General features: G+C 46.1%; 1 protein-coding gene across 4 annotated transcripts in view; it reads right to left on the reverse strand.

The window, feature by feature from the left end:
* RNF145 (ring finger protein 145) overlaps positions 1–23,092 on the reverse strand; it is an 80,083-nt gene that overhangs the window by 18,349 nt on the left and 38,642 nt on the right. For 3 of the 4 annotated variants that reach the window (XM_075900645.1, XM_075900643.1, XM_075900644.1), the window contains 3 exons: positions 20,957–21,065; positions 10,034–10,125; positions 2,588–2,823 (listed from right to left, as the gene is read on the reverse strand). In XM_075900645.1, the coding sequence (XP_075756760.1) occupies positions 2,588–2,823; positions 10,034–10,125; positions 20,957–21,065 (437 nt within the window). The remainder of the gene's footprint in view (positions 1–2,587; positions 2,824–10,033; positions 10,126–20,956; positions 21,066–23,092) is intronic. The other variant, XM_075900646.1, reaches the window with a different exon arrangement.

Below are 23,092 nucleotides of genomic sequence, written 5' to 3' on the forward strand. Positions count from 1 at the left end.
GACATTTATCATATTTTTTCCAGCTTTCATTTAAATCAGATGAGAATCATAATATGCCGCCCAACAAGGTTACAAGTATATGCTGAGGCTGGCATAGGATAGGTAACGTGCCTCAGAGGCAGCCCCCTCCCCACCCGATTTACCCGAGGCATTAACATTTCTCCTAATTCCAGCCAGTTCTCTCTAGCATACATTGCAAACTACTATTCTCTGCGGTAGCTGCTTATTATTCTAGCAGCATGTTGTTAATACCTTCCAAATTGTTTCATAGCCACACATGAAGAGTTTGCCCTTTATTTGCATAGTGAATTGGTAGAAACATAGTGTGAGCAATACTCCTTGAAGAGTTTGTACTAGAACATTTTTTCGCAAGGCCAAAACAGTACTGCATTGACAAGTAAACACAGATTTGAAAGACAAAGGGAGTCAGTGAGGCAACCCTTCTCTCATCCCCCCCCCCCTTAATTTCAACTCTTTACAGTGATTATAGAAACAATTTAATTAGTGCACTTATAACGGCCCATAAAGTCGTAAGGAGAGTAGACAAAAATAAACACTCGAGTAGCTTTTCCTTTGAGCACACAGATGGTATTAAAACAACAAGATATTGAAGTGTTCTTAACCCAAACGCCAAAGAAGAAGGAGTGTTGACAGTACATTTATGATATCACTGCATCAAGTGTTAGCTGAAGTGGCTTTAACAACAGTTTAAAGTTTAAAATGGGTTTATTGGTAAGCTACATTAAAAAAAGGTGAATTTCAGGCTTTTTGCACCTCTTTATGGTGTACAGAAGTGATATGAAAAATCTCCATCTTTCCAAAAAAACCAGCTGATTTATGCTGTTGAGATTTTGTATTAGCACTGCAGAAATGTGAAGCGTGTCAGGAAGGCATCTCAGATTTGCCTTGTGAGCTTTCACACTTAAAAATGAAGGGCACTGAATCGGTGACAGAGACATCTTTTCAACCAAGTATATGTCAGGTGCTGGTTAAATCGACGTTAAGAAAAAACAATTCCCGTTTCAGATGGGCCTTGTCTGCCCTAGGGAATGTTACTGCATTAGGAGACCATGCTGGTGGATGCCTCGGTGTAGAGAGGGGGATCTGGCACATGCCAGAGGGTTGACCACTGGGCCATTCTGACCTGCCCTAAGCAGTGTTAAGCCACATGGCAGTGGCTGCAGGATGCTCATCCACACTAGTTAACTCACCGTTTTCACGGCACATGGGGCTCAGCTAGTGATAACAACAGGAAGTTTGCAGGAGAAAATGGTTGGCCTAGACCAAGCCATAAAGATTTCCACTGCGAGACCAGAATATTAAGGTAAGAAAAGAAGGTTTCTGTGAAGAGGAATTTTTCTGGCCTTCTTTATATACGATAGCAGCAAAATCAGAGTGCAAGTCCATTTTTAATTTTTTTTTCCTCTTTCCAGGTCACTGTCTGCGCACGCTAAGCAAAAGTTTCTGGAAACATTTAAACACAGACACCAAAGGAAGTCCATGCAGGTCAAAGTGCCTTGCACACAGAACCCATTTTTAAAAATGAGATGACAGGGGACTGTTTTCATTGGAGAGGCAGCACAGAAACTGCGGCCTCAGTCTCTTCTCCATTCCTTTTGATACAAGACACTTCATTATTCCCAGGCACTTTGCATTTTGCTGGACCACCATATGCAACGTGGGACTGATGTCTGGCAGAACCGGAACATTCCATAGGGACTGGTGTTCATTCCTGTCTCTCTCTGCAGCCAAAGAATATGGAACCACCCATGTTATCAAGCTACAAATGGATCAGTAGAACAGCTGGAGTTCGTACCCTGGTGCTGGCTGAAAAATTTGACAAGACTTACTCTGCCTGATAAAAGTCAGGAAATTCATTGTTAAAAATTGTCTGAAAACTTCCATGTTCCAGTCTGTTCTAATTTGCAGTAAGCCAATTCGGAAGTCTCTCAACCAAATTGCGTAACTGACCTTAATGAAAGTTATGCACATCAATGGGAAAATGGATACCTTTGCTAGGAGTGAATTTCTAAATGGATATTTACGTGTATACAAAGTTGCTCATGTATTTTAATATTCCAGACAGGTAAGTTATTCATAGTTTGTTCTTGGTTTCATGTTTTTTTCTTGCATCTCTCATTTCCAGGTCAAGATAAGCTGTACTTACAGACTGCCACTTTTCTGAATAAAGCATTATCATCAACCCCAGAATTACAGCAATTGTATCTGTGGGTGCAATTTGCCTTCCAAGAGCAGCTTTTTTTCAGATTTATCAACTATAACATCCATCCGACTGAGCCCTTGTTTTTATCCAATAAAAATATGTTTTTATCCAAAAAAATTACAATGGAGGTCAAGCAAGTCAGTGAGCTTAGCAATCAGTCATGGTTAGACTCTAGACTATTGCTCTAATGGCTAGTCTGCGCTGTTTAAATAAGTGGAAGAGGACGTAACGAAGACAAACAATACAGAGTGATAGGAAAACATAATTAAGACATTTTGCAATGCCCGCTTTTTCAGACAACAAAATATACAATACCACCACAATCCGAACCAATGAACCTCTTAGGATCTGTGTGCATCCTACCTGGACGAGTTCTCTGTATGCAGATTTTGCTAGATTATATGGTACTAGAAGATTTGAGGCCAGAAAATAGAGCACTTCCAAGCCAGTGAAAATCATGGCAAATTTGTTGATGATAACAATGGTTTCCAGTGGGACGAGGCAGAGCCGTGCCAGCAGAGGGAGCATGTGAGCAGAGAAGAGCCAGATCTGCTTGGTTTTCATGACGCAGGAGCACAGCGTGCACACCACCAGCTGACCTGAAAGCAAGACACAGTATTTTATAGCAAGCAGTGCACCTCCTCCAGGAAAAATGCATCTTCGCCGAGCCTTCCAGTAAAGCTCCAAACAGTACCCAGTGCTCCCGGGACAGCTCTGCTAACCACACCACACCACACCGCTTATGAAACTGGATCCTTCAAAGATTCACACACAGAATAGCCCTCAGAGTGCAGGCTGGGCTAGGGATCTCAAATAGTGGTTAGACCGTTAACTGGTTAAACAACATGTTTAACTGGTTAACCGTGGATCCCACAGAGGGGGCTGCCCAGCCCGGGGCCTACCTGCCCCCTCCTAGGGTGCAGGGCTGGGGTTGTCAGGGCTTCCAGTTAACCAGTTACCTCTCCAGTAAGCCTACGGCTTACTAGGTAATCATTTACATCTCTATGCCGGATACCAACTCACTGTGCTGCAATAAGAAGTTTTCCCGGAGGAAAGGCTGGCACTCTGAATATGGACTCTGTGCGCTAGATGAAAGGAAGGAATTTGAAACAAGCACGATGGCCACTGGGCAAATCACCTCTTCACCCACACGGAGGTGAGTTTTGGAGGCCCAACCACGCAATCATTTCTTCCTCAGATAGGAGGAAGAGAAGGCGCCTCCCTCATCCACTATCAAGAGAGAACTCTCCAGCGGCTCAGTCTGACTGCAGAGCAGAGAGCAGCGGCTGCTGGCTGGGCACCCAGCGTGGAAGGCAGCAGCACAGAAGGAAAGGTGGCAGGACACCCTTATTACTCCACCGCTGCTGGCAGTGACGCTGCCTTCAGAGATGGGCAACAGGACAGTGGTGGCTACTGACCTCGTACCCAGCTCTGATGACAGCGACACCGCCAGCAAGAGGGTAAAAATAAGCATGACCTAGACTACTGATTGCTGTGGGGAAAATGTGCACTTACCCTCCCCTACAGCATCTCACGCCCCCAAAATACATGCTGTGTGCCTCCCTCCAGTTTGAGAGCCTCTGGTCTAGAGTTTGCTTTGTCCTGTCTTAGTGCAGGGAACTGGCCTACTTGATCAACTGAGGTCTCTTGCAGTTCTACATGTCCAGGGCTTGACGAACAGCAGTGAAAGCGGTGGTTCGCCAGCCCCGCAGTGCGCATGCGCAAGACCTGTATTGCGCATGCGCTTGCCGCAAGCAAACGGGGCACCCCGGCTGAAATCTACTCGCCACAGGCGAGTCGATTCAATGCTTTGTCGAGCCCGGTACATGTCTATAATTCTATGGCACACACACGCGCGCACACACACACCCTTCTCAAGATGCAATTGTGCTATGCCCTCAAAGTATATATCACTCAAGAACATAAATATCACCTACAACGTTTACTTGATGGAAATATTTGCTGTGTCGCTGCCTCCTTTCCTTGATTATGGTTTTTAGCCTGTCCCCATTACATGAAATTTGTTAGCAGATGGTGCCTGTACGGTTGGATTTGCTCCAGTTACTGTGACTCATGGTAACAGCAGCAACCTGGCTAGAGAGACCAAAATGCCAAATCCAGGACCAATACTTTTTTGGGATATAAGCATGACAAAATGATCTGAAGTGAAATTTTGCCACAGCATCAATACAGTACCTGCTAGCTCTGCCAATACTAGCGCTTGTGTCAGTCAGGAGCGTGAAACAACCCCTCAGTCGCCAACCCAAGTTTTCTGGACATAAGTGCCAGCCTGGGCAGCACTGAGCCTGTGAGAGAGAGACTCCTACCAACATGGCTACCGCTACTCGTTGGGGGATGGTTTAATTATGCCGACAGCGGCTATCTGGAAGACCTTACAGTGGCACGGCTGCAACGATCCAATTGTGTTGCTGTAAGGGGATATTCCTTTTATAAAGCAAGCCACTGGATCCCTCGTGATTTCGAAGAGCAGGACCAGAGTTCTAAGTCTCATCTGACAAAGCAGTGCCTGCCTTTACTAATCAACATGCTAAGTGTGTAGTTAGCAAGCCAATGTCAGACTGATTCCCTGAGAATACCCAGCAGGCTCCTCTTCCACTGTTGCAATCTAAGCACTTGTTACTAGTCGGAGGAGGAGGTTGCTTGTCACCAAATTAAATAAACCGAGCCCTTTACCGCCAGGCTCTGATCTGCTCCCTCTAGTCTCTATCATGCCACCTGTCAAGCTACTCAGAGATCTGAGGGGATGCTGGATGAAAAGGTACTCCCCATTCTGCGCTAGGAAGACAGCTTTTGTTCAAGACAGGGGAACTTGGGAAGATACACTCAGATTATCTTGGCGACGTGTGTTATGTAATAAAAATCACTGACAATGTAAGGTAAAGATATAATTAGTCAAAAGAAAGCAACTTCTTCTGAATGTCAAAACAGAGGCACAGAGTGCGCCAACACACCGTTAACCCTCCACAAATCCGCTCGCCTACCGGCATTCTGGAAGTTGGAAGCCAGGGACTGACCGATATGCTGGAGCAGTGTTCATGCACGATCTCCTGCAAAATTTCAAAGCTTTTCTTTGGGGAAGGAGAAAGGCAGACGTCTCTCATGGAACACCTGAGCTACGAAAGCACAAAACCATTTTTCTACTCCCTTATTCACAATGGGAGCAGCCTGAATGGTCTAGCTCATGACATAATGGAAGACTTGTTGCAAGCAAGCTGACACGTAAACTTTTCCGCCAAATCATTTCTAATATAGGACTGTGTTTTATTTCCTCTTTCCACCCCTACCTCCCAAAAAGGCTGATGCTAACAAATTCTGCTCTTCCACAGTAAGCCATTTCGTTTTCTTAACAGTGGTTAAGATAAATATGCATTTCTGGGGTTTCAGCTTAAGAAGATTCATGTTGTGGGCAGCAGCGTTTCCAAAGCCACTTTGCTTTGGAACTTTCCCTGCTAGCATGCACACAGGATGGCCTGTTTAGACAAGAGGCAACCCTCAAAATGATACTGTTTGCAACACTATGGCATATGTTAGCAGCCTCAGTCAGCAACAGACTGCCACAGGCCTGCAGGAAGAAACGGCTGTTGAAGACCCATTTACAAACACCGCAGATGCGAGGGCTGCAGAAACATCTATACCTACATAAAGCGTAAATGCGATTGTAAATTACATCAAATCATGAAGGACTTTGAGGCAGGGATTATGTGTGCAGACAACACCTAGAACAATAAGATACTAATCATGACTGACAGCAAAATGGAAGGGGACACAGATGGAGCCATGCACAATGTATTTTCCTTTTGCTGTTGGAGTGACTAAGTGTAGCATGGTCGACTGTAGTATGTTCTTCATTCAGGGCTGATTAGACTCGTAGAGTGGCCTTCATATTATTTCCCAAAGATGAAAAAGTGAAAAAAGCAACAGATTAAGATTAAGGATATTGGTGTCGGAGTGACCGGACACTAGAGTTAGATAAGCATTTGGCTCTTTATCAGTTCATTTATTTTCCCTTTGGTGATCTGAATGTAGACCAAGTTAACCTGAAAATCTGTTCTCTCTCCTGCCAAGAAAAACATGGGACTAGATAAGCGAAGAAAGGGTTACCGTCCCGTAACTGCCGTTCTTTGAGATGTGTGTGCGTGCGTGACACGCACACAGTCCTCAGAAAGTTCTCTCCCTAGCAGCACCCATTGGGTCAACTAGGAAGACACTTAGAGTGGCACCTCTCTGGCAATCTATATAGGACCCTGCCAACATGGCGCCTTTAATCTCTTCTTGCCAGTTACTTGGACAGAGGGGAAGGCAGGTGTGGTTGGAATGAACAGGAGAAACATCTCAAAGAACAGTTATGAGAAGGTGAGTAACCATTTTTCTTCAAGCGACAGCTCATATCAATTCCTATTAGGTGACCCCCAAGCCTTACCTAGGTAGTGGGGTCAGAATTATGAAACCACAGACTGGGGCACCGCTCTGCCAAAAGCTGCATCCTCCATCGTGCTGAATTGTGGCGTAATGAGGGGTATGCACCAAGGAACAAGCTGCCGATCTGCAGATTTCTCGGCTCAGTATTCGGGCTAGGAATGCCACTGACGAGGCCTGAGGAATGTGCTGGAGCTGAGATCTTTGCCAGAGTGTAGCACGTGTGGAGGTGGGATGTGACCCTGAAGGATATTCTTTGCAATGGTACTGGAAGACCCTTCATCCGGTCTGACTTGAGACATGGCTTAGTATACTGGACGTAGAAGGCCAGCACCTGCCGAATGTCCAAAAAGCAGAGCTTCTGCTTGTGGATACTGGCATGAGTTTAGGGTAGAAAATGGGCAGAATGTGAAAATGTGTGTCAGCCTTAGGAAGAAAGGGCAGGGCAGGCTTGAGATGTACGTTATCCTTGCGGAAGGCAGGTCGGACATGAGGGTCTTCAACTCAGACACTCTCCTTGCTGAGGTAAAGGTGACGAGAAAGGATCCTTCCATGACAGAGAAGGGAATAAGTCGCTATGGTTCAAATGGGGATCCCATGAGTTTGGAAAACCAAGTGAAGGTCCCATGCTGGAACCCGCTGCCTGATCTGGGGATGCAGCCTCTCCAAACCATGGAGAAAGCATCCCACCATAGGCTTAGCAAATACAGAGCGTCTAGACACGTCCAGGTGAAGTGCCAAGAGAACAGCAACGTGAACATTGATGGAAGACGTTGCCAGACTGTTATTTTAGGTGCAGGAACATTGGCATAGGCACCTGGAGCGGAGGTGGATGTGCTCAGCATGACACACAAGTGAACCTTTTCCTTTTAGCCAGGTAAGGGCGCCTGGTGGATAGTTTCCTACTGCCAAGAAGGACTTCCCTCTGCAGTTCCAAACACAGATGCTCCATAGGGTTTTACCATGAAGCTTCCAAGCCAGACGGTGGAGGGATCCTATGATCCAGATGGAGAAGATGCCCATGGTCCTGACTGATCAGGTTGGGGAGGAGAGGTAATGCAACTGGGGCATCTATGGAGAGATCCAAGAATTTGGTCTACTAATGTTTCTGAGGCCATGGTGGGGCTACCAGGATTGCCTCTGCACTCTGTGGGGGGCCTTTATCTTGTGCACAAGAGGGAATGGTGGGAAGGCCTACAACAGCCACCCTCCCAAGGACAGGAGAAAAGCATCCATGACCAAGGCCAGGCTGTGATTCTGGAATGAGCAGAATATTGGAGCACTTCCTGTTGCTGCAAGTGACCTATAGGTCAATCTGGGGAAATTCCCACCTTGGAAGATGAAGTATCATACATCCAGATGGATGGACCATTCAATTTGAAGGTGGATACACTGGAATGTAATTTAGATCTCTGGAAACTCAAGTTGCATTGGGAAAAAAAATGAAGAATCCCACAGAAGAAAAGTTGTACCTCTAAGATAGGGTTTCTTCTTTACAGTTTCAACATTATTTCTGTAATAAACCACTAAAAGGAAAACAGGAATCTAATTTATAAGTTATAACCTAAGCGCAAATGAAATGTATGCATCCTGGAAGCCCTAGCATTCTGTATAAACCTGGCCTTGGTTCCCATTACACAGCTCAGAGATGGGGGGTTTTCCACAGCAGCTGCAAGGATACAAGAATCAACTGAGTCTCCACATTCAAAGTAGTAAATAGATGAAATCCTTAGACCTTAGCAAGAACTGTAGAGGGTCTGTCTTAAAAAATATATATAAATATATGGAGATATACCTATCTCATAGAACTGGAAGGGACCTTGAGAGGTCATTGAGTCCAGTCCCCTGCCTTCACAGAAGGACCAAGTACCATCCCTGACAGATTTGCCCCAGATCCCTAAATGGTGCCCTGCCCCCACCCAAGGACTGAGCTCACAACCCTGGGTTTAGCAGGCCAATGTTCAAACGACTGAGCTATCCCTCCCCCTTAAAAGATTTTGAACCATCATTCTACAAACACACACTGTAAACATTCCTTAGTTCTCTCCCTGGAATGTGATTGGCTTAGTGATTTTATTACCGAAACACGCTTTTTACTGGTCAAAGTTCACCAGAAAAATTATAAAATCAATTACGGTAAAAGGGTTCTTAAATGACACTTGCTGTTTTGAGTAACACTTCAGAAACAATAGCTTGAGAGCCAGCTGATCTCCACATTCCTGTCAAAACTAGGTTTTCGTCATAAGAAAATAACACTTTTAATTTTGGAGTGCTCAGTGATGTTATTTGCATCCTTGTAGGGGCACCTACACACACTTCTGCACGGCAAAAGACCTCTTAACCTGTAGCTCTGTCCGGTTCCCTGATTCTATACAATAGGAATAGTGCTTATCTAACTCCCAAGGCTGTTGAGAATGAATGCCTTTGTTCTGCACTTTTAACGACAGAAGTATTGTGCATACATGCTTGTTAATACTTGGAATTTCTACAATGCCTGCCATGTGAGAAATACAAACTGATTAGAATTACATTGTGCACAGAGCCCAGTAACTCAATCAGAGCCAGGGAGTCAGAGAGCTAATCTATCGATGAGACAAGAAGGTAGAATTAATTTCAGGAAGCACCAACCTTACAGTTTCATCTACAGACCCGCTGAGTTTAAAGAACTTAGTCTTGAAGGCAACACACATCATACATAGCATTCACACTGAACCAGGGGACCTGTTGCCCCAAGATGCAACCCTCAGATCCTTCCCCCAACACATTCCAAGAGACCCAGGGACAGAAGTAAAACCCCTCAACATGTTCTGTACCAATATTTTCAGAAAATCAACTGTTTTCAATGAATTGGTATCTGCTAGGCAAATTTTCAACCCCACACACCTCCTGTGTGCAAAAGATTTTAAATCCTTCTGTAGGTCTACATAAAAATACTCTGCACTTTTGATAATAGTCTCCCATACTTGACATCCTATTTTTGTTGTTTCAGGAGGAGTCAGCCGAAAGGCCACAGCACAGGTTAGTATGCCAAAATCTGCCTTTACTACAACTAAGTAGGATTGTTTTGTTACGCAAAAACGCAAGTGAAACTAAAACCTATAATAATCAAGGAAACCAGGCACAGTGAGCGTGTTAATTTTAAGCAAAGTTCATCTCAAGGGAATGTGTTTATTAGTGCAGATGTAGTAAATGAACCTCCCAAAAATGGGACAACATCAAACAGCAGCATGAACTGACCCACCTCCATAGAAAGGAATGTCATTACTGTTTACAAGATACCAATGGTAAAAGACATTTAGGCCCAAGAAATTAAGAGATCAGGAAAAGAATTTACAATTCCTGCCACCCATCAGATGTTTAACCCGTACTTACCTATGAAGGCGGTCATGAAGCGATTCATGGAGAGAGGTTCTAAATACATTGGCCCTTCATAGCCCGACTCCAGCTCACTCTTAACATAATCCCTAATGAACAAAAACATAATATCAAGACCTATATAAACCAGTTTGAAAGGCATTTACTTCTTCATAAAATAGGCACCCACCGCACATGGTATTTAACAGACTGAAGTTACAAGAGAGTTTTGAAAAGAGAAAAAAAAACATGTTGAATAAGGACTACTTCACTTTCTAGTGATGCTTGTTTAAATATTTCTTTTCTGTCTAGTTTTATTCCTCCCAGCACCACGTCAAATAGTTTTGTAAGTGGAAGGGGTGAGAAAATACATTTTTCCAATTCATTTGCCGGTGAAATCGTTGTCAGCTCTTTTACTGAATGCTCATTTATATGACTTTAAAACTGATTCTTTAAACAGAAAAGTGTCAAATCATATTTGACTTCAAAAGGACTACTCATGCTTAAAGTGAGGAACCAGCTTAAATACCGTGCTGAATTCACAGCCTAAATTCGCATTACACAGACCTCTCCACATTTATATTTTAATGAGCAGCCCTCAGGTTAAAGAGCACCTGAGTAGTTTTAACTTGGCCATGCAGCCCAGCTATGGCGTGTAGTCCCAGGTGCCTAGTAAACTGAGCAGGATAACAGAACATTTTACAGGGTGAACTTCTTTACTTGAATAGATGATGTGTAACGTGACAGTTCTTTTTTCTTCTTGCCCTATGACAGTCGTGGCCAATCCAAGGCCCGCAAGACACGTGTGCCCCCCTCCCCCGTGTCCCCCAAAATGGCACTCTCCTCTCGGCTCCCTGTGCTGACCTGGGCAGGGGAGCTGTCCGGAGTAGCCATGAAAGCTGCAGAAATAAAGATGGCGGCAGATGGCAGGAGCCTGCTGTGGCCAAAAAGCCTCAAAACGCAGAGCCTTTTTTTTTTTTGGAGTGATTTGGGGGGGGGGGGGGGGGGGGGGGGAGCTTGACAACTTTGCCCCAGCTCTTCGCGCTAGATCCACTGTTATCTTGGCTCTTTGCCCAGAACAGGCTGCCCCCCGCGCCCCACCCCCATGATCCTCCCCTTCTACAGTATTCCAGCATTTCTGGTTTGGAATGAAGGATTCTACTACCTGTCAGATACGGCTGTCTTCAAGAACTCCAGCACACGAAAGTAAGTTATTTTGATCATCTGCACAAGTAACTTACTTCCTTTACTAGTGGTGAAATTTAAATTTCCTCAGTTTAGTATATGAAAATCCAATACACCCTGCCCCCTGACCAACAAAAATGCACCGCCATCAATGAAGCATGCATGGAAGGAGAGAGCTGCTTAAGGCATCTGAAGAACATGCTTCAAGAGCAACAGAACATTTAGGAAAAGCAGAGTCAAAGCTCCAGGAAACCGGCCAGGTTTTGTTCTTTGTATGATATCTGGAAGGTGCATCTCTTTACCGCCACCCCTCATTCCTCCCCATCTCATCTGCTTTCTCTCTTCTTTTCTGGCTTTCAACTTAAGTACCAGGTAATGCTCATTCTTAACATTAACGTTTTAATTTCTATCACGGTGCTCAATAACCAGATGTGTATAACTCTGTGGGTTTATATTTGCATTTCTCTCAGTAGAATATGTACAAAGGTAAAGGGAGGGGGACAGATTCATATGTATGCACTTAAAGCCACATCTCCACTTGCGGGGAGATCGAAGCTGTGGCGATCTGAGTCTAGTAAAGACCCGCCAAATCAAACGTTGTGGGTGCCCATCAGTGCCGGTACTCCTGCTCCCTGCGAAGAGTAAGGGAAGTTGACGGGAGCGTTTCTCCCATCGACCTCCTGCTATGAGGACTACGTCAAAGCTCGGCTTAAGGTACATCAACTCCAGCCATGTTTTTTACGTAGCTGGGATGGCATACCTTAAGCCAACCTTTCCCAGAGTGCGGACCTGGCCTAAGATGTATAATCTCCCTACGCTAGGGATGACGTCAGGAAGCTTATGTTTGTTGGCCAGGTTAAACCACCTCCTATCTGCAAAATCTGAACACTAGCAGCATTTAGTTAGCATCCCCCTTGACAGAGGAGGAACACGCTCTTGGCTTACATGAAAACTTTCTTTCTTCAGGTAACCAGGACAGCAGACCCGTCCCAGTGGGTACTTCAGCCTGCTTGCACTTTAGAGCAGAACCAGACCCATCGGTCACTGGTACCAGGGGAATCCCGCTACCCTGAAGTTCCCTCCAAATGAAACAACTGCCACAGCCAGGCTAATTCCATCTACTTCCTTAATTACAGGCTAAGGCCAGGTCTATACTAGGGGAGAAAAGCGACCCAAGATACGATCTGGGGTAAGTGGAGACAAGCCCTAATATACTTCAAAGAAAAACTATTTTCTCTGCCTAATGACAACACACCCAAATCCCTGGACACCACATTCCCGTTTGTGCTCTGGAAGATTCATGTGTGCGCACAGTGAGTTGCATTGGTGGACCTACTAAAGAAAGGCGCTTTTCAGGTGAGCATGGATTCATTTTCTGTTCTTCATGCACAAGCTCACAGATGTGCTAGGGTGAGATTTTGACAGTAGTGTAACTCCAGGGTTATAGCAGGACCTTCCTTTAAACACAGACAATCGAAATGAGGCACCTTCCAGCACAGTCTGCCCATCTTCGCTTGGGCACTAAGGCGTGGGGAAGACTTCTGCCGCGAGAAAGAAAACGGCCCTGGCTGAGACTGGGTGACCAGCAGGCAGAACCGGGGGACTAACGGCTATCTAGCAGATCTCCATACGAGAGCAGCGACTAGTGTACCCCGAGACTGCCAGCGTTCACAGGCCTGTCATTTACCGCACAAATGAACGCCGTGAGAGCTGGGAGGATGAGCTGTCTGCAGCTGGGGCACATCATTCAGAACCGTGGGGAAGCGGAGCTCCCCAGCCAGAGGAACGGCTGCCGGGGGGCTGAGGTGGCACCTCCCAGAACAAGCTTTGAAGGAGGCCGCCTGCTCCCTCCAGAGATGAGTGCCTCAGCAGTAAGGGGGAGCCTGAGGCAAACCTTGGCCTACCTTGCTCCCAGAAGCCCGTGGGGCACTGGCAAGAGGCGCAGAGCTGAGAAGAGGCCTCTCAAAACTCCAAAGCACATACCGAGACCAAACTGCTTGTCTTACACACGTGGAATCAAGCCTATCGTTTCCTTCAGAGACGCTCTGCCGCAGACAGCTGGCTGAGCCACCAGCTGCTGGGGAGGCAGGAAGAAACCGGAGGGGAACTCCCGGAAGAGGGCATTCCCTGCTGCCAGTGCCTGACTGCCACCCCACCCAGACGGAAGGACTCATGGGAACAGACTGTGGAGCTTTGCAGGGAGAACACAAACATTCAGCCCCTCCAGATAAAAAGGGCAGGCTGGAACAATGCAGCAGTCACTCTAGCCAAAGCAAAAGCAACTTAAGAGATATCCCCTGATCAAATGAAAGGGGAAAGTCCTTCCCTTTACTGGAAGGTAGACGGTGCATGTTACTCGGGGGCTAGCTACCAAATACATTCACTGCTTTAGTCCAACCAGACCCTGGGATTCAAGCTTGTGCCGGTTAAACAGAGAATTATTCTAGCTCTATCCCTACTTGATAAAGAGCAACCTCTTCCCCTCTAAGCCATTCACCCTCTCCTTTGCAAAGCGTCTCTGGAATTCAGACGTTCCTCTCGACTAGTAAAACAAACACTTCAAAATTCTGCATGTGCGGCAGCCCTGCTTGCTCAGTGCAAGTTTTCCAGCACCCTAGTGCGTGCCAAGTATGCTGAAAGGAGGCTCTGTAGACAGTAACCTGCAATTAAAATGCATGAGGATGGAGGAGATGGATTCTAGAAAGAACATTTTCCTTCTCTTCCCAATCCCAGTTACACCCAACTCCCCTTCTCTGCTCCATGCAGGTGAGCAGCATCCTCCTCTTCTCTGAGTGGCGGCGCCATGGAACCATAGGAGACCTGGCCTGGTCACCTCTTCAGTCCTCAAAATGTCTCTGGAAAGGGTACCGATTCCTGCAGAGTATACCTGAGGCCCTTGCCTGGCTCTATGACGGATCTCAATATTGAGGTCAGTGCCAGGTCTCTGGCTCCCCAATCCACTCCAGTTCTGGATGAGGATTTAGGACAGTGTGGGGCAACAGGTTTCACCTGCAGCCTGTACACCCCTCCTCTGCCCCCTCTCCCCCGACCTCTCAGGCACTGGGGCACAGTTACTCTCCCCCTCCCTCCTAGCCCTTCCATCGCATTTGTACTTGGCCCCCTGCCCTCCCCTGAATGCTGGGAATCAGCTGATTCACCGCACTCAAATTCTGGGAGGGTGGGGAAAGGAGTAGGCAAGCACAGGGTTCCAGTGCCCCAGTGCGCGAGAGGCGTGGGGGAAGTGGGCAGAGTGTGGGCTACCCAGAGGTGGCACCCCAATGGGATGCATGCAGGCCACAGGATGCCGAGCACCCACCAGTGGATTTCACTCCTGTGGCCCACTGAGACGAGGAAGGCAGCCTGGCTGCCCACCGCTGATTTAGGAGCTCTGTCCTTGCAGGAGTGATGTTCTCCTCCCAGCACACTCTGCTGTTGGAACCTGGGGTGTGATTTGCTCTCCCAGGACTGCTGTCCAACGCTGGTTTACTCGGCCTTGCGCTGGTAGCGACCAGGGATTCGAAACCACCCGCCTGGGCTGCTCTAATGGATGCAGCTGAAGCTGATCGTTCCTGGATCTGCAGGCGCGGAAGAAAAGGACTCGCACGCACAGCATGGCTCTCTCTCTGCTAGGCAGAATGTGCATTGGCAATTATCCTCTATGAGAATCAGCCCATGACGGGATGGGCAGGATCTGAAATCCACCCGGAGTCACAGTGTTTAGCACAAACCGCCCCCCGCCGGCATTTAACACGGTCACCGATTCGAGTGGGGCTAGGGGAACGTGCTTCGATGGGGAGTGAATAAGACGTCTCCAACTCGACTGAAAGACCCCTCCCCCCCAAAACGTAAAGGTCTCTGAAGAGAGTAGCTGCTCCGACGGCCACTGGGCTCCGTCTCTCTGCTGTGGGTGGCAAGAGGCAGAAGAGGAGAGCCTGCAACCTCTACGCTCTTTCTGCCAGACACCACTATGCAAGAGATTCAATCCACACTGACAGGCTCAGAGATCTGATGCATTCCTTTTTCTACAGGCTAAACTGCAGCAATAGCTGAAGGGAAATAACTGATATCAAGAGAGGGCAACAGAGATGTAAAGTGCTAAATTATAATTTGTAAAAGTATTTGCAGAGTAGAATCCTAATTTCTTATTCAAAATTAGTGAACCATCGAAAGCAATGATTTCCTTATTACGTTAGCAGCACAAGCATGAGGATCTGCTGGCAGAGATGTTCCGAAGAGGCCACAAACAGCTGCAGTGCTCCATAAAGATGCTGATAGGAGTGAGTGTGAGCACGCAATTTGGATCAATTAAAGCTTTATTAAGCTGCAGCTTTTATTCCTCAATTGTTCGTTTTGCTGGAGTAGTGCAAAAACTATTATTTTCTTACTAAAGGAAACATCGCATATGTTTTGCATTAGAAATTAGGACCTAAATATAAAGGTAAGATCAGGTTTTCAGATTTATTGCTGATGGGAATGCAGCTCAAAAGCCAATCTAGGTTGGAAAGTTAAAAAAAACCGCCACTCATAACCACCTAGGAATAACCTTCTGCATAAAGAGACCATTCCGACAGTGCTCGTGTGTGACTGGTGCTTTTATATTTTCACACATACGACAAAGGATCTTCCATTTTTAAACAAAGGTGCTTTGCAGTCAACTATTTTAGCACCCAGCAGTTATCTGGACTAATTGGGGCATGCTGCTGTCACTTACATTAGCTAATCGGTCTCCTCCTTACTGCCAAACAAGCTCACCAATGCACAACTCCATGTTTTTAATACAACAAAACGTGAAACCTAAAGTTTGATGTAAAATGCTCCCACTCATTTTTCCCCCTCATGATTCCCAATGCTGCCAACTGTGGGACAGAACCACAGCCCAACAGGAAAACAAAATGGCAAGTTATGCAGGATTCCCTTTTCCAACATAAGCACGCATCCCAACTCGCTACAATTTCCAGTGAAAGATTGTGTAATAGCATGGCTTGAGTGAGAGGCTGATGTAACTGTGTGTAAACCAGAGTCAGAGTCTCTCTGGCTCTGACCGTCTCTAAGGGTGTCTAGACTACAGAGTTTTTTCGAAAAAAAGTGGTCTTTTTTCGAAAAAACTAAACCTGCGTCTAGACTACCGCTGTGTTCTGCAGACAGTAAATTGAAAGAACACGGAGGCTTTGTCGACGGCGGTAAACCTCATTCTACGAGGAATAATGCCTTTTTTCGAAAGTCATCTTTTAAAAAAGGTGCTATTGCATGAAAACAGGGCTTTTTCAAAAGAGTGTCTAGACTCTTTTGAGAAAGCGAGCCACTTTTTCGAAAAATCTTCTTGTCATCTAGACACTCTTTTTTAAAAGAGGCTTGCAGTCTAAATGCTTCAGGACCATTTGTTGTATAAAATAGAAGAGCATCTATTTTCCATGCAGGGGCAGGTGAATCTGCCTTTCAGGCTAGCCTGCATGAGAACATAAGAACAGCCAGAGCGAGTCAGACCAACAGTCCATCTAGCCCGGTATCCTGTCTGCCAACAGTGGCCAATGCCAGGTGCTTCAGAGAGAAAGAACGTAACAGGGAATCATAGTCCTACGTAGTGTCATCCACTACGACCTTCCAGCAATCAGAGGCTAGGGACTCAGAGCATGGGGCCTCATCCCTGACCATCTTGGCTATTAGCAACTGAGGGACCTATTCCCCAACCTCATAGTTTTAGTCTTTGTAATACCCCCTGGCAAGGAGTTCCATGGGTAACTGTGCTGTGTGAAGAAGTACAAACATTTGTTTTAAACCTTCTGCCTATTCATTTCATTAAGTGACCCCTAGTTCTTGTGTTATGGGAATGAGTAAACAACATTTCCTTATTCACTTCACACCAGTCACTACTTTATAGATCTCTATCACATCCCCTCCCCCACACCGCCAATCATCTCTTTTGCAAGATGCAAAGTCCCAGTCTTTTTAATTTCGCTTCATGTCAAAACTGCTCCATATCTTTAAATCATTTTTGTTGCCCTTCTCTGCACCTGTTCCAATTCCAATATATCTTTTCTGAGATGAGGTAGCCAGAACTGCACACAATATTCAAGGTGAGGGCATATCAAGTATATATACAGTGGCATGATGAGATTTTCTGTCTGACCCATCCTTTATTTCTCTTTATTTCATGGACATGCAGGAATTTCCATGATGGTGACTGTTCTCATGAACCACAATGGGTGTGCTACCTTGTGGTCTCTATCTCCAGATGCTTTACAAACAATACTGAAGCAACCCCCAATATCCGTCTGAATGGCACCCCACTTTACAGGTGGGGAAGTGGAGGCACTGGGAAGTTACATGAGTTGCCTTAGTGGAAATCTGAAACAGAAGCCAGGAATAAAACCCAGATGTCATGACTCTTAGTCCCGTGCCTGAACCACAAAAGTTATTCCTGAAATAGAACAGCAGCTCTGGAAACAGCAGCCCTCCAGTGATTCAGAAATTCCGAAAGGCTGCACGTAGCCAAACCAGCTGATGTAAAGCAAATCCTGCTGTTTCACATTTTAAGTTGTCTATCAACCTGTGTTTAGTATCAGAGGGGTCGCCGTGTTAGTCTAGATCTGCAAAAGCGACGAGGAGTCCTGTGGCACCTTATAGACTAACAGATGTGTTGGAGCATAAGCTTTCGTGGGCAAAGACCCACTTCGTCAGATGCATGTGTTTGTAACTCCCTAGTGTTACTTCCTCAGCCATTTAAACAGTGTGTCAGTTAGTGAATTGCAGTAGATGCAATACCAAATTATCCCAACAATTTAAAACTGAACAGCAGTACAGGTTGAAACTCTAGTCCGGCACCCTTGGGACCGGACTCATTCTGAACAAGAGGACTTTTCTGGATCACGGGAGGTTAGTATTGTCTGGCAGCATTACCAGCACTTAGTGGGCTCTTAGAAGACACTAAGGGGTAAATTAGAGCTAAATAACAGCACAGAACACTAACAGCCAGGCTGGAAACAAACTTTATGGGACCACGGGAAACTTGGCCACACGCATGAAAAGTGGACATCTGGCTAACTAAAATCATTCCAGACAAGGGATGTTTCCAGAGCAGTGTGTTCTAGACTAGAGAGGTTCAATATGTACCAGGTTTGAATATTTGAAAGAAAAGTCTAAATACCTGCTTCTTGTAATTTTAGTACATTAAGTCCACTAAGCAACATCAAAAGTGAGCTGGATGCTCAACAGTGACAACTCGTACAGTACAGAGCATATCTGTATATTAGTCATACTTCTCTTGGCTCTGTCTCAATCGGAAAACTTTTCTGGGGCGTGGTAATGGTGGTGGTTCTCCCATTATTGCTGCCATAGGCTGCTGTGGGGAGCCTACCACTAGTCAAGGATGACTGGACCGAACTCCCTCCAAAATCAGTCTGTCCTGCGTCAGGGGAATGGGTAAATTCACGCCAGAATGTCAGTAAGTACCAGCTTAGCCCTGCCAGCAAGCTCAGGACGCAAACATGGATCTCCATGGGGTAAGACTCTGTACTACTGCTAGACTATTGACTTGATCCAATTTGTATTTTAAAACAGAGCCTATTTTCTGTTCAGTGTTGGGGAAAGTGACAAATGAAAGGTCACAGAGAGCCTGAGTGCCCCACATGTGCAAAGTTTACGTGCATACACATGAGTGTGATTTCCCTGCAAGGATGGCTCCTGCCCCAAGCGGCTGGGTTTGCAATGGCCACACAAGGAGGCGAACTGGGGTGCACAGCGATGCATTTCTCCTCCCGTCTGGCTTGGCCTGGTCACTCCTCCATCATGAAGGGAGCAGGCGGCCAAATCTGAGGGAGTAGCCCTGGCCCCCCTGCCCTAACAGAGGGGTGCGAGGCCAAACTTGAGTACCACAGCAACTCCGTTCACCAGGCCACAATGCCCAGAGTGGGAAGCCAGGCCCAATGCGTTAGGACAGGGCTGCTCCAAGATTTTTGATACAAATGCCATGGCAAATCTGCAGCCCTAACTACGTTTAAACAAAACCCCTGCTCATTAACTCCTTACTAGGAGTTGTCCAATACATGTGTGGAGCCAAGTAACAGTACGCTAACGGTTCAAGCAATACTGCATTTCACTTTCACAAAACTGATTTGCCACAGTTTTCAGAAGGTGACGCAGTAAAACTCAAAGATTAGTGAAAAAAATCCAAAGGGGCCATGCCCAAGGCGGTATATACATGGAAGCGTATGAACTCTTCTTCCTTTTTTCAGGTTGGAAGGCCGATGCTCAGGGCTGCAGAAGTGAATCTCTCCCCGAGCCCTTTGGGCCAAAAGCTTACCTGTCTCTGACCAACACCAGAGTGCACACATGTTGTGGATGTCACATTCGTATCCTTATTGTTATTTTAATCCAGGATCTTAAAACAGTCAGTGCTCTCTTAGCAAGTAAATATAGTCTTTAAAAACACTAGGATAAACATCTGCAAACGACAGCGAGAAAAAGCTCAGGATTCCCAGGGAATACTGAGGAAGCCTTCCTCCTTCCTACCCAGGAAATAGGAGGCCACAGTCTGCTCTCTCACATTCAGAACACCATTAAAGAAACCGTGACAGCCAGGGCATCGTGACAACTGTCCCCAAACCTCTATTTAAAACTTTCCTTGGAAATGAACAGATATGACCAAAAGGGCAGTTTCAAAGTGTTTGCTGCAACATTAGCACACCACCAAAAAACCTAGCATTTTATTCAAAACCAGTTTAATATGATGTTTTAAAGTATTTTCCACCACCAGTTGCCAAGAGGATCAGGTCCAATTCCACACTTTGGATTAGGGATGTAAAATTACCATTAAAAAGTCAACTGGTTAAACATTCAGTGTAACTGGTTAGCTGGACTCCAGCCATGCCGGGCCCAGCGCACTGCGGGATGCGACTGTGGGCAGGGGACTCTTCTGGCCTGGTGCTGGTTAACTGGTTACTGAGGTAAGCATTCCGGTAAGGCAATGTTTACCAGGTAACCGGTTACCTCTTTACAGCCCTACCTGGGATATTTCTCAGGGATGGCGCCTAACAAGATGATATTTTCTCAGGCTCTAATCCAAGTTTTTACTCAAAATGGGTTTGGTTTTAATTTTGGGTTAAATATATTCAACCCTACCAAAAGAAAGAAAGATTTAATTTGGTTGGTGGTATCATCTCAGACCTCTCCACTGCCTCTCGCTTTATATCTTAGGCCCAAGATCTCTTTACAGCATTACTGGTTTGTGAAAGTAAAATAATGGACAATATAATTGATGATAAATTAACACTGCAGTATTAAAAGATTCCAACACTATTATTCTACACGTATCCCTCTCCATGGCTCTTTCGCCTGCATTTTATTCCTTGTCTAGGCACCAGCAAGTTGAAAGGAACAATGTGTCTTACTCTCCCAAAACATTTGTGAAACTCAAAGAAATGCAACAGAAACGATGCCCATCACAAAAGAAATGCATTTCAGACTGGAAGGGGGACAGACCCACTATGAGAACTAGCGAAGACTGACAGGATTTTAAAATAAAAGGTTTATGGGCCTGATCCCAACTCCCATTGAATTCAATGGAAAAGACCAGGCCCGATACATCTTTTGATTCTTCTAACTTATTTTCAAAATAGGGAAAGACAAGCTATATCCTAGAAGGAAGGGGAGGAAAAAAAAAACACCTTCCCTCTTTGTTGCTACTACTGGCAAAATATTAACCAAATGATTTTTCAGATTTGAAAACCAAGTCATGTGGAAAATGTCACACATTCTTACCTGGAGATCTGATGCCCCGCGTACAGCAGAAGTGCAGTCAGAAAGTACAGGTAGAGCTGAACCAGGTGTTGTCTAGGTAAGGTTAGGAGCACAACACTTAAGATGTAACCTGGAGCAGAAATTAGAAATTGAAGTGAAACTTCTGAGGTCTTTTTAAACTCTTCCCTAAACCTCACTTATTAAAAGTTATCAAAACTGACATCACTCTCATTGCATTTTTTTTTTTTAAATCATGCACCTGGAGAGAAGAGGAAAAACATGCAGTTGACATACATGGATACAACTTCATTTGCCTCAAGTTGTATCAGTGGTGAAATTGGTAGGGATGTTAATGTGTAGTCGTGTACATGGTTAACCAATAAGCCATGCTCATCAATTAACACGCATGGTTACACGCACCAACCTCCTTACTGCCTTTGCATCAGAGGCAGTGGTGAGGGGAGGGAGGTGGAAACCGGTGCTGGTGGGGAGGCGGAAGCCGGCTCCCCTTATGTACTGACTCTCGCGGAACCACCTGCCCACCCCGCTTTGCTGCCTCTGTATCAGAAGCAGCAGTGTGGGGAGGGAGCTCGGGTCTGGCGAGAGCTGGTGATTGCAAGGAGCCAGCTTAAAAGTTGGCTCCCCCTGAGCACTGACTCCTGCCACCTCCTCCCGCCCACTGTAAATGTGAACATTTCAGCAGCGACACGTTAACAAAAATAACCATTTGTTAACATCCCTAGAGACTGACCCGTGATATTTCAGCCTAGTGATTGCAATACATAAAACAAGACAAAGTGTAGATAAATTTCAGCACTGGCATAAGCCAAATGCCTTCATTGCCGGGAATACATGTCAGTGTTTCCAAAACCATCAAAGTACAACAATACACTTCCCCTAAGGCGTGCCATAGGATATTCATAAACCCTTCCTCTGCAGGTTAATCAAACTTCAACTTGTAAACTATTTCAGGTCTCTCACTACACATTTGCAAGTCCTACCAAAGACAGACTGAAAGGCAGATTCCTCTCTACACTGCTGGAATCCAGGCACACTCCTGTGTGATGCCGTTTCAAGCAAAGGCAATCTTCAGGGGAGCACATTACAGCGTTCCTTGCCCCCACTTGCAGTTTGCACAATCGCTGCTTCAATGGCTGTCTGGCATTTGCGGGAATTGAGTGGCTCCACAGTGACCACAGTTTGACTGTTCCAGAGCACGGCCTGGCTAGCGAGTAGCTCAGGGTACTGGCCCCGAGATGCTGGTCCTTCCTTTCACACCTCTTTCCAGCAGGATGCCTAACTCAAGCAGACACAGTACAGGCCGCTTGTTCAAGGATCCAGAGATAATCTCCTAATGCTTGGCACGCCCTTGTATTTCCCCAGAGATTGCGGGGGCCAAGTGCAAGCATCCTACGCACACTTGTTTGCCCTTCACTTTGAGCCCTCTGCCACAGAAGGCCACACAGGGATCCCAAGTTCAGAGGTTAATAACTTCCCAGACTGGCAATCAGATCCATTCAGTAAATCTGTCAAGAGCAAAGGATTTCCCCAGCAGCTTTAAAAGAAGTCTCCTGAAGGGCTCATCACACAGTAAATGCACTTTTAAAATCTCATCCTTCTACTTAGAACTGTCCAATTGGTCAGAACCCTTTCCCCGAGAGTAGATTATGTTCTTCTGATTGCGTCGTAAGATCGTTATGAGCATAAAACAACATGACGATTACTGAAGAAATATTCTAAGAATATATACAAGCAGCTCAAAACCAACCTTAGCTACTACACGTTGGACCTCCCTGGACCTGCACCCTTGGGGCCTGACCGGTCCTGGATGAGGGATTTTGCCAGACTGGGGAGGTCATTTCTGGCCACCAGCCCCCCTAGCCCAGCCTGCTGGCCTCCTGGCTGGCTCCCCAGCTCCTGCTGGCCCTGCCGCCACGGCTCTGGGATCTGGCAGGCAGCCACCACCTTATGCTCCGGCTCCTGGTCCCACCGAGCCACAACTACAGCAGCTTCTAGCTCCGCTAACAGCCACACATCAGGTCTCCCAACACTGCTGAGAAGCCCCGCTGCCCTGCCAGCCCTTCCTTACTGCTGGCTTTCCACCAGGACTCTCGGGTCCTGCAACATCTGTGCCAGACCATGAATGTTGCCGGACCA

This window comes from Pelodiscus sinensis, chromosome 17, assembly GCF_049634645.1.
Source record: "Pelodiscus sinensis isolate JC-2024 chromosome 17, ASM4963464v1, whole genome shotgun sequence".
NCBI lineage: Eukaryota > Metazoa > Chordata > Testudines > Trionychidae > Pelodiscus > Pelodiscus sinensis.